Below are 17,418 nucleotides of genomic sequence, written 5' to 3'. Positions count from 1 at the left end.
AACGAAATGGAAGAATTCCAATAATTTCTGATGAAAAGACCAGAGCTAAACAGAAAATTTGGACATCACACTGGAGGTTCAAGACACACATGAAAAGGTAAAAAAAAGGGGGGGGGGGCGGGCGGTAAAAGGAAAAAAATGCAATCCAGTAAGTTGAAACTGGCTATATCCCAGCATGGGGGGGGGGGGGAGGGAAGAGACTCTCATAAATCCTGAGAAATGTAACTCTAACAGAGAGAATAAACCTAGCCAGAAATGATGGACATCCATGACCTATCCATGAGACTGCTATCTAATGGGATGTAACTGGCTTTAACCCCACTTGGGAGAAAGACTCTAATAACTCTCAGGAATTTTGACTCTATTCAATAGAATATACTGAACTAGAAGGGACAGACACTCAGAATTTTCTATGACCCAGATAGAATGATCTAAAAAAATTCACTACCTCCCTAAAAAGGGGGACAGGAAAGAGACTGGAGGAGGGAGGGGATTGAATGGGACAAATCTCATTACACTAAGAGGTACAAAAAACCTATGGTAATAGAGGGGAAGAAGGGAGCAGATGAGAAACACCTGAATCTTCTTCTCATCAGACTTGGCTAAAAGTCAACCTACACATACTCAGTTAACTTATAAAGCATCTAACCTTTCAAGTATTAAAAGGGGAAAAGGGGAGGGGGGACGGAGAAAGGGAAGGGGAGTGGGGGAAATAAGGAGAAATAACAAAAGGAAGGGAAGGAAAAGGGAAAGGGGAAAGAAAGGGGAGGGTGTGATATAGGAGGGCAAACACACTGAATGGGGTGGTATTCAAAAACAAAATACTGGGGAATATGGATAAAAGGGGGGAAGGGGGGAAAATACAAACAGAGGGAAGATAGCACAGAGGGCAATAAAGAATTAGTAATCATAACCTTAAATATGAATGGGATGAACTCTCCCTTAAAACGTAAGCAAATAGCAGAGTGGATTAAAAACCAGAATCCTACAATATGCTGCTTACAAGAAACTCATTTGAAGCAGAGAGATACATATAGAGTAAAGGTAAGAGGTTGGAGCAAAATATATTTTGCCTCAGCTGAAGTCAAAAAAGCAGGGGTAGCAATCCTTATCTCAGACAAAGCAGCAGCAAAAATAGATAGCGTTAAAAGAGATAAGGAAGGAAACTTTATCCTCCTAAAAGGTACCATAGACAATAAAGCCATTTCAATATTGAATATATATGCACCCAGTGGGAGACCTCAACCTCCCGCTATCAGATCTAGGTAAATCAAATCATAAAACAAGAAAGAAATTAGGGAGGTAAATAGATTGTTAGAAAAATTAGATATGGTAGACTTATGGAGGAAATTGAATGGGGATAGAAAGGAATATACCTTTTTCTCAGCAGTACATGGAACTTATACAAAAATTGACCATGTACTAGGACATAAAAACCTAATGATCAACTGCAGAAAGGCAGAAATAGTGAATACATCTTTCTCAGATCACAATGCAATATAAGTCATATGCAATACTGGGCCAAGGAGATATAGACCCAGAGCAAATTGGAAACTGAATAACCTCATTTTAAAAAATTAGTGGACCAAAAATCAAATTATAGAAAGAATTAACCATTTTATCCTAGATAATGATAATGATGAAACAACATACCAAAACCTATGGGATTCATTCAAAGCAGTTCTCAGGGGATATATTATAGCTCTAAATGCTTGTATGAATAAATTGGAGAAAGAGGACATAAATGAACTAAACATGGAACTAAAAAAATTAGAGAAAGAACAAATCAAAAAATCCACAATCAAATACCAAATTAGAAATTCTAAAAATTAAAGGTGAAATTAATAAAATTGAAAGCAAAAAAACTATTGAATTAAAAAATAAAACCAAAAGTTGGTATTATGAAAAAACCAATAAAATTGATAAACCTCTGGTCAATTTGATTTAAAAAAAGAAAGAAGATAACCAAATTGCTACTATTATAAATGAAAAAGGTGAAGTCACCACCAATGAGGAGGAAATTAAAGTAATAATTCGAAATTATTTTGCCCAACTCTATGCCAATAAATTTGATAATGTAAGTGAAATGGATGAATAATTACAAAAATATAAGTTGCCCAGTTTAAAGGAAGAAGAGATTAAATACCTAAACAACCCTATCTCAGAAAAAGAAATTCAACAAGACATTATTGAACTCCCTAAAAAAATCTCCAGGGCCTTATGGATTCACAAGTGAATTCTACCAAACATTTAAGGAGCAATTGGTTCCAACCCTATATAAACTCTTTGGAAAAATAGGGAAAGATGGAACTCTGCCTAACTCTTTCTATGAGACCAACATGGTACTGTTATCTTAACCAGGAAGAGTTAAAACAGAGAAAGAAAATTATAGACCTATTTCCCTGATGAATATAGATGCAAAAATCCTAAATAAAATCTTAGCAAAACGACTACAACAAGTCATCACAAGGATAATACATTATGATCAAGTAGGATTTATTCCAGGAATGCAGGGATGGTTCAATATTAGGAAAACTGTTAGTTTACTCAATTATATCAACAGCAAACCTATCAGAAATCATATGATCATATCAATAGATACTGAAAAAGCTTTTGACAAAATACAGCATCTATTCCTATTAAAAACACTAGAGAGTGTAGGAATAAATGGACTGTTCCTTAAAATAATTAGCAGTATCTATCTGAAACCATAAACAAGCATTACATTCAATGGGGAGAGGCTAGAAGCATTCCCAATAAGATCAGGGGTCAAACAAGGATGCCCATTATCACCACTACTATTTAATATTGCATTAGAAATGTTAGCAGCAGCAATTAGAGAAGATAAAGAAATTAAAGGAATTAGAATTGGGAAGGAAGAGACAAAACTCTCACTCTTCGCAGATGGCATGATGGTCTACCTAGAGAATCCCATGAAATCATCTAAAAAACTACTGGAAACAATTAGCAAGCTTAGCAAAGTTGCAGGTTATAAAATAAACCCTCATAAATCCTCAACTTTTCTATATATGTCTAGCAAGAAACAGCAGGAAGAGCTAGAAAGAGAAATGCCATTCAAAGTAACCTCAGACAGCGTAAAATATTTGGGAGTCTATTTGCCAAGTCAGACCCAGAATCTTTTTGAAAACAATTATAAAACACTTCTCACAGAAATTAAATCAGATTTAAATAACTGGGCAAGTATCAACTGCTCATGGATAGGGAGAGCTAATATAATAAAAATGACAATTCTACCAAAACTAGATAAATAGTGCTTATCATTTTAAGGAAAACTCCTTTTATTCCTATGTTCCTAGTGTTCTTAATTAGAATGGGTACTGCATTTTGTCAAAGGTTTTTTCAGCATTTATTAAGATAATCATAGATTTCTGTTAATTATTATTGATGTGGCTCATTATGATATGGTGTTCCTAATACTGAATCATCCCTGGTATAAATCCTATCTAATCATAATGTATGATCTTGGTAATAATTTTCTGTAATCTCTGCTAAAATTTTATTTAAAGTTTTTGCATCATTTTTCATTGGAGAGATAGGCCTATAATTTTCCTTGTTTTGACTTTTCCTGATTTAGCTATCAGCACCATGTTGGTATCAGAAAATGAATCTTGCAGAACTCCTCTTCATCTATTTTTCAGATAGTTTCTAAAGTATTAGAATTAATTGTTCTTTAAATGTTTGGTAGAATTTACTTGTAAATCCATCTGGCTCTAGAGGTTTTTTCCTTACAAAGTTTACTGATGGCTTCGTTCAATTTTTTTGAAATGAGGTCATTTAAGTATTTCATTTCCTCTTCTGTTAATCGGAGCAGTGTATATTTTTGTAAATATCCATCCATTTCACTTGTATTATCAGATTTGTTGGCATATAGTTGGGCAAAATAGCTTCAAATTATTAGTTTAATTTCCTCCTTATTGGTTGTGAGATCATCCTTTTCATTTTTGATACTGGTAATTTGGTTTTCTTTTTTTTTTAAGTAGATTACTTACTGGTCTATTTTATTGTGTTTTTTCCCCATAAAAAGCAACTCTTAGGGGGCGGCTAGGTGGTGCAGTGGATAGAGCACTGGACTTGGAGTAGGAGTACCTGAGTTCAAATCTGGCCTCAGACACTTAATAATTACCTAGCCATGTGGCCTTGGGCAAGCCACTTAACCCCACTACCTTGCAAAAACTACAAAAAAAAAGCAACTCTTAGTTTTATTCATTAGTTCAATAGCTTTCTTAATTTCAATCTTAATTTCTCCTCTAATTTTCTGAATTTCTAATTTGGTATTTAATAGGGGATTAAAAATCTGTTCTTTTACTAGCTCCTCTGTTTTATTTATGTAAGCATTCCCCTAACAACTGTTTTGGCTATTTACCACAGCTTTTGGTATATATTTCATCATTATCATTGTATTGAATAAAATTTCTTTAATCTTTTGTTTGAGCTATCCATTTCTTACAATAGGTTATTTAGTTTCCAAATTAATTTTAGTTAATCTTTCTATGGACCTCTATTGCCTTTAAGTTTTATTGCATCACAATCTGAAAAGAAAGCACTTAAATTTCTGTTTTTCTGCATTTGATTGGGAGGTTTTTAATGCCTTAATACATGGTCAGTTTTTGTGTAGGTGCCATCCATGTACCACAGAGAAGAAGGTATATTCCTTTTTATCCCCTATTCCATTTTCTCCAGAGAGCTATCATATGTAACTTTTCTAAAATTCTATTCATCTTTTTCACTTCCTTATTGTTTATTTTGTGGTTAGATTCATCTTATTTTAAGAGAGGGAGGTTGAGGTCACCCACTAATACAGTTTTGCTGTGTTGTCTCCTTGTCACTCATTTACCTTTTTCTCTAAGAATATGGATGGTACATATACATTTACTATTGATATTGCCTATGATATCTTTTAAGATGATGTAGTTTTCTTCATTATTACTTTTAATTAGATTATTTTTGCTTTTGCTTTGTTTGAAATCAGGATTACTACCCTTGCCTTTTTTTTAACTTCAGCTGAAGTGCAATATAGTGTGCTCCAGCCTTTTCCATTTACCCTGTGTTATCTTTCTGCTTAAGATGTGTTTCTTGTTAACAACACATTGTAGGATTCTGGTTTATCTGCTGTCAATTTCCATTTTGTGGAAGAGTTCATCCCATTCACATTCATAGTTGTGATTACTAATTTTATTTCCCTCCATCCTATTTTCCCCATTTGTACTTTTCTCTCTCCTTTTCCCTTACCCCTCCCTCCTCACCAATGTTTTCTTCTGACTGCTACTTCCCTCAATCTTCCCTCCCTTTTATCTACCCTCTTTCTCCTCCCTTTCCCCTTTTACTTTTTTCTTCACTTTTACTTTTCCCCTCCCTTTTATTTCTTTCTCCCTCCTGCTCCTACTCCTTGTAGGGTAGGATGAATTTCTAAACCCAATTGGGAAGTATGTCATTCCCTCTTGAAGTCAAATCTGTTAAGAGTTAAGACTTACTCAGTGTTTGCACTCTCCCTTCTTTCACCACTCTATATTAAGTCCTATGTAACTCTTCATGTGGTGTTATTCATACTCTAATGTCTCTTCCTTCTTCCATTATAATTTTTTTGTTTTAATTGCCCTCTGTCAAAGTATACTCCTTTCATCTGTCCTGATAGAATTACAGTTCTCAAGGGTTGATTGATTGATTAATTAATAAGCATCATCACTTTATAATGCTGATTTATAATCATCACTTCATCATCACTTCTTATCCACATCCTCTTATCCTTCCAACTGTCCCAAAAGAAATTAAATACTCATGAACTAAAGTACCATTACATCATATTCAATTTATACCCACACCCTCTAAGTATGCTCCTTTCAACTGTCCTAAGAGAAATGCAGTTTTCAAAAATTACAAGTATTGTCTTCCTGTATAGGGATGTAAACATTTTAGTCCTAAAAGGACTAACATTTTTTATTTCTTTTTCCATATGACCAATTTTTAAAGGAATTGATTTTTTTTCTGCCATTTGGCCAATTTTACTTTTTTAACGGTAATTTTTTTGTCAATTTTTTTTAATTCTCCTGCATGACTGTCATTTCTTTTCTCAATTTTCTTCTTCCTCCTCTCATCTTTGGTTTTGAAATCCTTTTTTGAGCTCTTCAAAGAAGTCCTTTTGGATTTGAGACCAATTAATAAAATCCCTTTGAAGATTCACATATAGGCATTTTGTCACTGCTTTCCTTTTCCAATTTGGCATTTTTTAAATTGTCCCTATCAGAATAGTAGCTTTCTATTGTTAGTGCTGTCTTGGGGGTTTTGCTCATTTTGAGAGCTGAGCTCTATGCTGGAGCACAGGCTGTTTGTGCTGGGGACTCCCTGACTTTCTACTCTGGTGTCTCAGATGTTCAGTTTATTCCCTGCATTAGAGTAGCCCTGCCAGCTACACCAATGTTCCCAGCTCAAACATTATCTTGAGTTGGGGTTAGGACCCTCACTGCTAGCCTGCAGAGCAAGAACCTGAGCTATGTTATGACAAAGAGCCTCCCACTGACTTTTCAGTTCTCCTGCCTTCACTGGGCTACACTCCTCTTTTACTCATGTCAGACAGACCTTTTCTGAAGTTCCTCCACAATATCTTGAATGGAGAACTTGTTTCACTGTTTTATGAGGGGTAGAGTCTTCTTTTTAAATTGTTTCAGGGAAAATTCTGGGAGCTTCCTGGCTTTATACCACCTTGGCTCTGCCTAAGCATTTCTTTTGTAGAGTGAAAATAAACTATTGTTCTGTACCCTTACCTGCTTTGGATCTTAAACACCTTTCTTCTTCCTTTTGGCTAGACCCTCAATATAAATCAAAACTAATCTTTGGAGTGATTTACCCAAGGATTCTGGGATAGGGAGACACAGAATTTGACCCCTCTCTTTAGAGACCAGACTTCCCTGAGAACTGTTCCTGGAACATGCATGAATTCTAAGCAGAGAGGTTCCTTATACTGGGTCTAGATGTCCCACTCTCTTCAGAAAAACAACTAGTCTGTTTTATTAGAAAATGAAGATGCTTCTATAAGGAGAAGGCTAGAGATGGAATGACCACCCATTACTTTCGCCACACAAACCTCACGTAAGACTGTACACATTGATGTCTAAAGATCTCTATTTTTCTGGATCCCAGTTTATTTGATGATTCTGGCCAACTACTACAACTCCTTCTCTTGTTTAAAATGACCTCCCTGAAAAGGATCCATATGTGTACAAAACTATAGCAGCTCTTTTTAGGGGCAAAGAATTAGAAATTGAGAAGAGGCCCATCTTAGGAAAACTGGCTAAACAAGTTGTGGTATATGATTGTGATGCAGTACTATTGTACTATAAGAAATGATGAACAGGATGATTTCAGAAAGGCTTGCATTAATCGATGGAAAGTGAAATAAGTAGAACCTCACTGTAACAGCAAAATTCTTCAATATCAATGGTGAATGATTCAGCTATTGTTAACAATACAAAGATCTAAGACAATATACCAAGGAACTCATAATAAAAAATTCTATTCATTTCCAGAGAAAGAACCAATGGAGGAATCTGAATGCAAAGTAGAGCATTCATTTTTCATTAATATTCATTTTTATTTTATTATTCATAAATATAATTGTTATTCATTGTTATTTTTCACTATTTTGTGGGCTGTTAAAAATGTTTTCTTTCACAACATGGTCAATATGGAAATGTGTTTTGTATGAAGGCACATGTATAACCTACAAATTATTTATCATTTCAGGGAGGAGGCAAGGAGGGAGGAAGAAAATTCATTTTTTAAAATTTTAATTCTTTTCTCCTCAAAAGGCATTTTATTTTAAAATCTATTTAAGCATTGTACATCACACCAGAATCAGGTAATACTTATTTGTTGCAAGGGAGAGAATTTAGAATGCAAAAATTTTTTAAAATGAATGTGAAAAAATTGTTTTTATATATAATCAGAAAAAACCAAAATATCTACTATTCAAGACTCAACCTAATTTTAAACTCCTTCTACCTGGATAAATTTAAACCACAGCCTGATACTGGTGCAGTGGGAAGAAAACTGAATTTGGAGTCATTGTTATTCAGTCATGTCCAATCCCTTTTATGGTTTTCTTGAAGAGATACTAGAGTGTTTACCATTTCCTTCTCCAACTCAATTAACAGATGAGGAAACTCAAGCAAACAGGGTGAACTGACTTATCTAGGGTCACAAGCAGCTATTTAGGCTTGACTACCATTTACTAGTTGGAGAATGACCTTGGAAAATTCCCAATTGTTCTAATCTTAAATTTCCTTATCAGTAAAATATCTGAAATAATCCTGACCAACCTGCCTTACACCAAAATAAGAACAGGGACTGTACTAAGCACTTTATAATGATCTCCTTTGAACTTCCCAGCAACCCTGGGAGAGAAGGGCTATTTTTCCCCATTATCCTTATTTTATAGTTGAGGAAACTAGGGATGAAAACAAATGATAGATAATCATGATGTCATCAACCACACTCTATAGCTAACTCTTAATCCCCATTTACTATGTGGGTTAGATTTTTTTTCCAACCTTGGAAGAAATTCCACTTGTTTCCAGTGTTCGTGGCCGGGAAACCCTGGGTCCCACAGGAAGAGTTGAAAGTGGCTTTCCCAGTACTGCCATCCAACTGCTGCTCTAGCTGTTGCCGTAGGGCATTGTTCACTTGGATGCTGTATTCCAGTTGACTTCGAAGAGCTCGTACTTCTGATACAAGGGTGCTCAAGTCGCTGCTCAGAGGCCCTTGGCGATAGATGTCCCAGCTGTAAGCTGAAAAATTGAGGGACAATTTTGATGGCCTTGTTCTGGGAACTTCATGTAGAATCACTCCCTCATGGCAGAACTCATCACCTTCACCCTGCTTCCAGGCTGATTCCCTTTTTCCTACTTTACCATCTCTGCCAATGTTAGCACCAGTCTCCCAACTTTTGAAATTTTGGTGTCACCTTAACATCCATTGTTGCTCCCCTTACCGTCCTATTCATTCTTTCTTTGAGATGTCTCACTTCTGAACTACTATTGCTGCTTTTGTCTAGGAGTTCATCATTCCATTCCTACATTGCCTACCTCTTTCAACTTCTCTCCACTGCAAGTAATTCTACCCGTGGATGACAAGAAGACAAAGTCTAAACTCTTTCAAAGGATAGATTTGTAGAGAAAGACAGATAGAATATGTACCCTTTCTCCCCAGCACCCACCCAGACTAGTTTTCATCTCTGCTGCTTGTTTTCCTATCCCATCAGTTCTCTCCTCCAAATCTTATACTGTCCATTAAGATCAAGTTCATTATGGGGGAACTAGGTGGTGCAGTGGGTAGACCACTGGCCCTGGAGTCAGGAGAACCTGAGTTCAAATTTGGATTCAGACACTTAATAATTACCTAGCTGTGTGACCTTTGGCAAGTCACTTAACCCCATGTGTCTTGCCCAAAAAACCCCCAAAAGATCAAGTTCATCTCTATCCTTGCAATAAACTTTTTGTTCTTATTTTTTCATTTGTAAATTAGGGGAGCAAAACTAAATGATCTTTAAAGATATTTCTTCCATAATATCCTTTCTCTAACCCATTTTCACTTTTAAAAAATTCAGACTTGTGATTTCATTATTCATATGGGGAACTTCAGTATGGAAAATACCCCTACCAAACTAGTATGTAACTTAACACTTTGGACTTGGTAATATAGCTTGTCAATGTTGAGAGAATTTGAACTCAGATCTTTCTATCACGTCACAAATAGACAGTTTGATTTGATTTAAGATTCATTTAAGATGAATAAATAAGAAGACACTAGTGACTTGGGGTGGATCTAGAAGGCTTCATGTTCATCAACTAAGCCTTGAAGGAAATTTAGGACTCAAAGAAGGTGGTGGTGGGCCAGGAATGCACAGAGGGAAAAACTATTGCAAAAGCACTAAGATGGGAGATGGAGTATGATGTGGGAGGAAATCACTTACCCTTCAACACTTGCTTGGAGTTCCCGTAGAGGGTTTCATAGACTTGCAGCTCGGACTGGAGGGACTGGAAGAGACGCTGGCTCTCCTCACACTGCTGTTGGAGGAGGATCATCTTGTGCTGGAACCTACCAGGAGAAAGGGCAAGGGGTTAGGAAACTCTGGGCAACAGACATCGGATAGGATAGCAGTCTACTGGAGACTTGTGAGGATTGGTTTGAGGTCTACCATGAAGGCTTTCTGTATTGGAGCAATAAAGATGCACTGTATATCACTGAGGAGAGCAATCTAATTGTTATCTATTGTGGCAGCTAGGTGGTGCAGTGGATAACACACCAGACCGATAATTTAAAAGACCTGAGTTCAAATCCTTTCTTAGATGCTTCATAACCATGTGACCCTGGGCAGGTCCATAACTTCTCTTTGCCTCAGTTTCCTCACCTATAAAATGGGTAAGATAATACTCAAATGAGATAATTGTAAAGTTCTTGGCACACAGTCTCACATTATAATGATCATTATCATTATCTCATTTAATCCTCATAACCACCCTGGGAGATATGAAACAAAATGAAAGAGACTTAGTGAAGACATGATTTGAACTCACATTTTTGTGAATCCAAGTAACTAAAAGTCCTCTGATCAACTGTTCCACCCTGCTCCCCAATTTGTTGTTCAATCTTTTCAGTTGTATCCAGGTCTTTGTGGCCTCATTTGGGGTTTCATTGGCAAAGACACTTGAAGTAGTTGGTAATTTCCTTCTTTAATTCATTTTACAGATGAGGAAACTGAGGTGTAAGTGACTTGCTCAGAGTCTCTCTCCTAGTAAGTGTCTGGCTAGATTTTAACCATGTAAAGAGAATTTATGTAATAGTTGTTTTTAAGGATTAAATAAGCTAACCTATATAGCACTTTGCAAACTTTAAAATTTTATATAAATGCTAGTTATTAATATCATTCACAGAATAATGGGGTCTCACTCACTTTTATTTGGAGGCAACTGGAGTTTGCCCAGCGTCACACACATAATAAGTATCTTAAGATCAGACTTGAACTCAGATCCTCCTAATTCCAGGGTACTTTATCTACTGAGCATCTAGCTGCCTCTCATGAGCCACAGATTGAAAGTAAAGGGGGTTTCTTGAGAGGGTCTTTCATGCACTTAGAGCAAGGGGTCTACTGGCAAATATTTAACCAACTCTGAAACAAATGTTTCCATGACAGACTTTGAAGTCCAATATGTATTAACATTTTCTCCATCACTTTCTTAAGTCTAGACAATGACTGGATCACTAAATTAAGCCTCAAATTGTGATATTTACTGATTTCTGAAGTGTATATGCTCACACTGAAAATCAATCAGTTGACTCCCCAAGTTGGTCCTGATCGCTTCCAGCACACCCCTGACTTGGGGATGGCTACATGGTGAGTCAGGGACAAAAGCAGAAAAGCAGCTTCTCCTAAAGGAATCCCCCAAGGCATCTTGCTTCTCTCACCAGTGATAAGTAATAGAGAGCTACCCTACCCCTAGACCCCGAGCACCAGGCCCGCCTTACCTGGTATTGTTCTCTTGGAGGGAGAGTCTTTCTTCCCGATACTTCAGAATCTCCTGCTGCTTCTCCTTCAGGTCTTCAACTGTTTGCCGCTGCTCTATCTTCTGCCTCTCCAACTCAGCCTCTAGCTCCTGAAGTCGGGTGCGGGAGGCCACCAGAGCCTCCCTTAGATGCTCCAGCTCCCTAGAATGCTCTGATGGGGCAGGAAAGAAGGATTTGAGTTGCCAAGGCACTGAGATGCCCAGATCCCAAGGGAGTCACACCACAACAGACTTGGCAAACTGAAGAGGAAACATTGAAGAGAAGGATCCATATGCCTGCAGATGGTCATTGGGAGTGGGACAGCATTGGACTCCACCAGAAGGCAAATGGGCAGTTATTTAGTAGTCTTGGTGTGATATAGAAACAAAGGAGCACTTGGGCATTCAGCTTAGCATCCTATCACTGGGAAAATATGTTTCCTTTTCTCTGGGAAAGTTTAGGCAATCTGCTTGAGAAGACACTCTGAAAAGGCTAGTGGCAAATAGAGTGCTTTATTCAGTTGGTTTTTTAGCCATGTGCAACTCTTTGTGACCCATTGCAGTTTTTCTTGGCAAAGATATTGCAGTGGTTTGCCATTGCCTTCTCTAGCTCATTTGACAGATGAGGAAACTGAGGTAAACAGGGATAGGTGACTTGCCCTGGATCACACAAGCTAGTAAGTGTCGGAGAACTGAGTTCAAATCTGGCCTCAGACACTTACTAGCTTTATTCATTGAACCACCTAGTTGTGCCTCATGTTCGACTCTAGATAAAACTTTCAACACAGCTCCTATATGAAGTCATATAATAATATTACTAGCTTCTGTTTATATACCCTTTGAGAACCATCACATTTAAAGCATCTGAGGAGCTAATGGATATTCAAATCTCACCTCACTTAACTTCTCAGTTTCATCTATCAAGCAAAAATTTGATATGATTATCAAGAAATTTGGTAACTTCCTATTTATAATGGATATTATATTTCTTGCCTTGTCAAGAACGATCACATTTAAGGCAACAGAAGAGCTAATGAATATTCAAATCTTACCTCACTTAACTTCTCAGTTTCATATCAAACAAAGATTTGTTATAATTAAGACATTTGGCAACTTCCTATTTATAATGATATTATATTTCTTGCTTTGTCAGTGGGTGTGAAGAGATAGAAGAAGAAAACTTAGAACTGAAGATGAATTTTTTAAAAAATTTAATTAAATGATAAAAAAGATAAATAATGGAATTAAAGTGTTTTTGTAAACTTTAAAATGTTAAATAAATGTGAGCTATTAGTAAATATGTTTGCTACAATCCTGAGGCACTGGATAGTGTAAATATTATTGATTTTAAATTTTGCAGATGAAAATTTAAAAAAATATCTATGGTTCAGAGAGAAAGAAATTTGTCTATGGTCATACAAGTAGGGAAATGACTGACCCGAAGTCTTCTGTTGTTCTCTGGTTATTCTTCCTACCATGCCATACTGTCTTTATCTAATCCACCTATGACAGTTTGACCACCAGCTTGGCCCCTGAAATAGAGACTCATACGCTCTCCTAGAACCCATGGACCTTCTCTTATGGAAACAGTATGGGATTCAAAGTCACTATTGGAATTCTGAGCAGCATAGAGCAGTGGGATCAGCTTTGGAATTTCCCCCAAGAATGGAGTAGCCCAGAGCCTGAGTCTTGGCCCTCTTACCTTTGGAGAGGTGGCTCAGCTGAGCCAGCAGGTTTTGGTTCTCTTCCCGGAGCATTCTGTTCTCATTATACAGCTGGGGCATGGACTCCAGACCAGGCATGTAAATGCTAGAGGAGCCACCTGTTCCAGGAAAGAAGCATCAGACAGCTTGAATGAATTATCCCTCTTGCAGCATCTGAACTGACTTCCAGACATGCTCATTCCTGATCCCTACCAGAACATAAATCCACAACTCTCTGCCCTTTGACAGGTAATTTGCTGGTAGATCTGGGAAATTCTATAAACAAATCGTCCAATTTTTTAGGGAGGCTTTGAACAAAGTCTCTCATACCATCCATGCAGATGGAATGTAGAGGGGTGAAGTGGATGAAATATAGATGAATAGATTCCAAAAAGATTGAACAATTGGACCAAAGTGTAGAGATCCATATGAACCTGGAAAGAAATCTCTAATAGAGTGCTTCAGGGAGCTGCCCTTGGCTCTGGGGCATTCATTATTTTTATGCATGACCCAGATTGCCATTGAAGCAATAAATGGTGTGTTCATCTAATTTCCAAAAGGCTCCAAGGTAAAAAGTAACATGCTAGATAACAGGAGTCAAGGAAATGGAGAGAAATGCTTTTACTGAATACCCATTGTGAGCTTGGAAAGCTAAGAGAGTTACAAATTTTATCTCATTTGTTCTTCACAACCCTAGAAAAGAATGATTTTGAAAGGCTAGAATGATAATTCAAAATCTAATCAAATAAAATTTAACATAGATGAACATAGATGAATAGAAAGTCTTACTTTTGGATTAAAAAATTCAATAGGGTAGAGTAGTTATGAGCAGACAAGTTAATCTAGAAAAGAGTCGGTGATTTGGGAGACCTAAAAATGTAGTATGAATCAATGAAGTGACATGACAGTTAAAAAAGGCAATGGGATTTTTAATTCCTCAGGGAGATTATAAAGCCATTCAAAAAAGTTAGGTCCTTATAAGACCATTCAAAAAAGGTGGGTCTTATAAGATCATTTTAAAAAGGTGGGTCTTTATAGTCTTATATAGAGAAAAAAATAGATGGAATGGATTTCATGATATTGATCATATTGAAACAGATGATGTAAACTTCCCCATCCTATGATAGGCCATGGGTGAGACAGTCAAGTGAGTTGATCCTTCTTATCTAAATGTTTTCAACTGGCACTGTAAATGGGCCTGTGATTGAATGTGAAGAAAAACGAAAACTGGTTCACATTTTTTTCTTTTTCCTTTTTTTGGAGGGAGATAATCGGTTTAAGTGACTTAGTCAGGGTGTGATACAGCTAGTAAGTATCTGAGGCTGGATTTGAACCCAGGTCCTCCTGCCTCCACACTGCACCACCTGGGCAGCTGTAGTGTTCTCCTACCTAGTATTTACAAATTATAGGCCTTTGGGTCCATCTTTTGTGAAAGATTTATTTAAGAACTAGGAAAAGTATGGATGGGTATATTTCCCACTAAAGTGAATGTTTGGAATGAGGAGGGCAGAATTAAGCACAATTAACCACAACCTCAGGTTTCTGCGTGATATATGGTAGGAAGGAGACAGATCAACTGGGGCATGTCCAGAAAAGCAGAACCAGGGAAATGAAAGAAAAAGGAATAATACAATATTAGAATCTGTAGAAGGAGAATTCAGCTAGGAGAGAGAAGTCTGTTGGAGGGAAACCATCATAACTGTCTTAAAGTATATGAAGGATATTATGGTACAGAGAAGAAAGCCCTGGATTTTCAGCCAGGGGACCCCTGGTTCAGATTCTGCCTCCATCATTTGCTACCTGCATGACCTTTGCTAAATTACTTAATCCCTCTAAGTTTTGATTTCCTAATGTGTAAGATGAAGAGATTGGACTAGTGGGCTTCCAAATACCTTTTTAGCAGCTTTAAATATATGGCAAAGCACGGTGATACCAAGCTCCCTCTTTCTATACCAAAAAGCTTTGTATCCACTAAGCCTTTAATTTAAGTTCTTGGTGACCAACAGAATTTGGTGGTGGGGGGGGGGCAGCTAAGTGGTGCAATGGATAGAGCACCAGCCCTGGAGTCAGGAGGACCTGAGTTCAAATCCGATCTCAGACAATTAATAATTACCTAGCTGTGTGGCATTGGGAAAGCCACTTAATCCCATTGCCTTGCAAAAACCTAAAAAAAAATGTTTTTAACAATTGGCTTTCCAGAAAAAAAGTATTTTACTCACAGCTCACTTTTAAGTTAAATCTGCATTAACATTTTCCCCATCCTTTTCTTAAGTTTAGGCAACAAGTAAAATATAAATCAAGCTTTGATTTGTAATATTTGCTTATTTTCATGGTGTTAGAGGCTCACACTGAAAATTTAATAATCAAGCTTATACAAACTGGCTCCAACTGATTCCTAAACAGAAGTGATTGGGACAATACAGGGATGCAATATAAAGATTATGGTAGGTAGGGAAATAGTTGGTAATACATCATTAGATAGATGAGGGACAGGGAATGGGGGGAGGACAGAGAGGTCCTATTAGAACATACCTATACTGCCCACCCAAGAGAACTTTAATAAAGGGGAGAGAATGGAATGGATAAGGAGGATAGTATAACAACAACAATAATATAAAAAATAAAGAAAAAACCCACCCTGGAGGTCCAAAGACCTGAACTCTGGTGCTCACTTTCTCTAAACCTCAGTTTGTATTTGGCCATGAGAATAATCATCTCCATCCTACCTATTTCATGAGGCTGTTGTGAAGACAAGAGCTGATCGATTGTAAGTCAGGACCCTTGGAATTTAGCCTCAGGTCTTTTACTTATTGGGATATGAGCTTAAAAAATTCACCTAACCTTTTTGAGTGCCAAGTTTCTTCACCTATCAAATAAGGGGGTCTGAAAAAGATGATTTCTCTGTTTCCTTCCAGCTCTGGGATTCATTCTGTCATGGGAGTACTGGGAGGCTGTCAAGTATTTTACAGATGTGAACAATTATCTTCATCAGGACCAAGCCCTATCAAGAGAGAGCAAGTCCTCTACCCCATGCACTATAACAAAGGACTTAAATTTGAATGGAACTGAACTGATTTGGATTTTTCATACCATTAGCCCTTGTGGCAGAGGAGAGTCTGTCCTCCAGCTGTTCTCGAAGGCGGTCATTAATGCAGATGGATTCCTCAAGGCGTTGGCGTAAGTTCCGAATCTCACTGAGATGTTCCTCCAACAGATCAGCCCCTGCAATTGTCCCACCAGGGAACAGAAACAGGGAGTGAGAAGAGAACTCGGCAGGAAAAAGAAGGGCAGTCTGAGTACCTGTCAGTCAAGATGCATCAATAGGCCAGAACTGTGCTATCAGACAATTTTCAAAGCCCATCACCCTCCTCCTGCCACAGTTTTATCTTCCCTGCTCTCACTCCTCCAGAGCCTCAGACAAACAAGTTGAATTATCTCTAGGGATTTATATTTATGGAAGAAGCAGACAATTAGACACTGGGCAAAAATGTACCAAACTATCAAAAGAGTTCCCTGGGGGCTTTCAGAAACCTAGAGAAACCCTTTAGAACATTTCCTGGTCAGTAGGCAAATTTCCTGTTTGAAAACAATGGAAATACAGACCCCCTAACATTTTTATAATAAATACTCATGAATATGTTGAATTTTTCCAGTAATTTGAATGAAATCATAGATGGCATAATTTGCAGAGAGGGGACAAATTTCTCAGATGAATTATGGCATTTACTGATTTCCAAGATGCTTGTGGTGGGTGGAAATGCAATAATCGACAGAGCTGACTCTTGTGCTAAAGGGAAGAAGGGAAGGGTTGACAACTCCAGTTAATAGAATTGCAATCCAAAAGCTTCAGAGGTTGGACAATTAGGCTAAATCTGATAAAAAGCAACTTAGTAAAAACATGTCAAATCCAAAAAAAATCACACATAAGGTAGAGGGAATACTAGTGAAAGAGACCCAGTGGGTTTTAGTGGATTGCAAGTGGATTCAATGAGAAATATTATGACTTAGGCTCTTTATCTGCCCCTTCTCTAAAGAAGAATGTTATTACCATGCTAGGAATTATAATAACAGTTGCCCTTGACTTCTCAAAGACAAACATTTCTAAATATGCCAAAGTGGTTTAGACTTTTGAGATCTGGTCTACCATCCCTTTAGGGGCT

At 37.3% G+C, this 17,418-nt stretch overlaps 1 protein-coding gene across 10 annotated transcripts in view; it reads right to left on the bottom strand.

The window, feature by feature from the left end:
* PDE4DIP (phosphodiesterase 4D interacting protein) overlaps positions 1-17,418 on the bottom strand; it is a 239,330-nt gene that overhangs the window by 20,501 nt on the left and 201,411 nt on the right. For all 10 annotated transcript variants that reach the window (XM_074188585.1, XM_074188592.1, XM_074188586.1 and 7 more), the window contains 5 exons: positions 16,349-16,480; positions 13,258-13,377; positions 11,539-11,728; positions 9,986-10,110; positions 8,565-8,801 (listed from right to left, as the gene is read on the bottom strand). In XM_074188585.1, coding sequence (XP_074044686.1) covers positions 8,565-8,801; positions 9,986-10,110; positions 11,539-11,728; positions 13,258-13,377; positions 16,349-16,480 — 804 coding nt within the window. The remainder of the gene's footprint in view (positions 1-8,564; positions 8,802-9,985; positions 10,111-11,538; positions 11,729-13,257; positions 13,378-16,348; positions 16,481-17,418) is intronic.

This window comes from Macrotis lagotis, chromosome 5 (assembly GCF_037893015.1).
Source record: "Macrotis lagotis isolate mMagLag1 chromosome 5, bilby.v1.9.chrom.fasta, whole genome shotgun sequence".
Taxonomy (NCBI): domain Eukaryota; kingdom Metazoa; phylum Chordata; class Mammalia; order Peramelemorphia; family Peramelidae; genus Macrotis; species Macrotis lagotis.
This window is presented reverse-complemented; position numbering and strand designations above follow the sequence as displayed.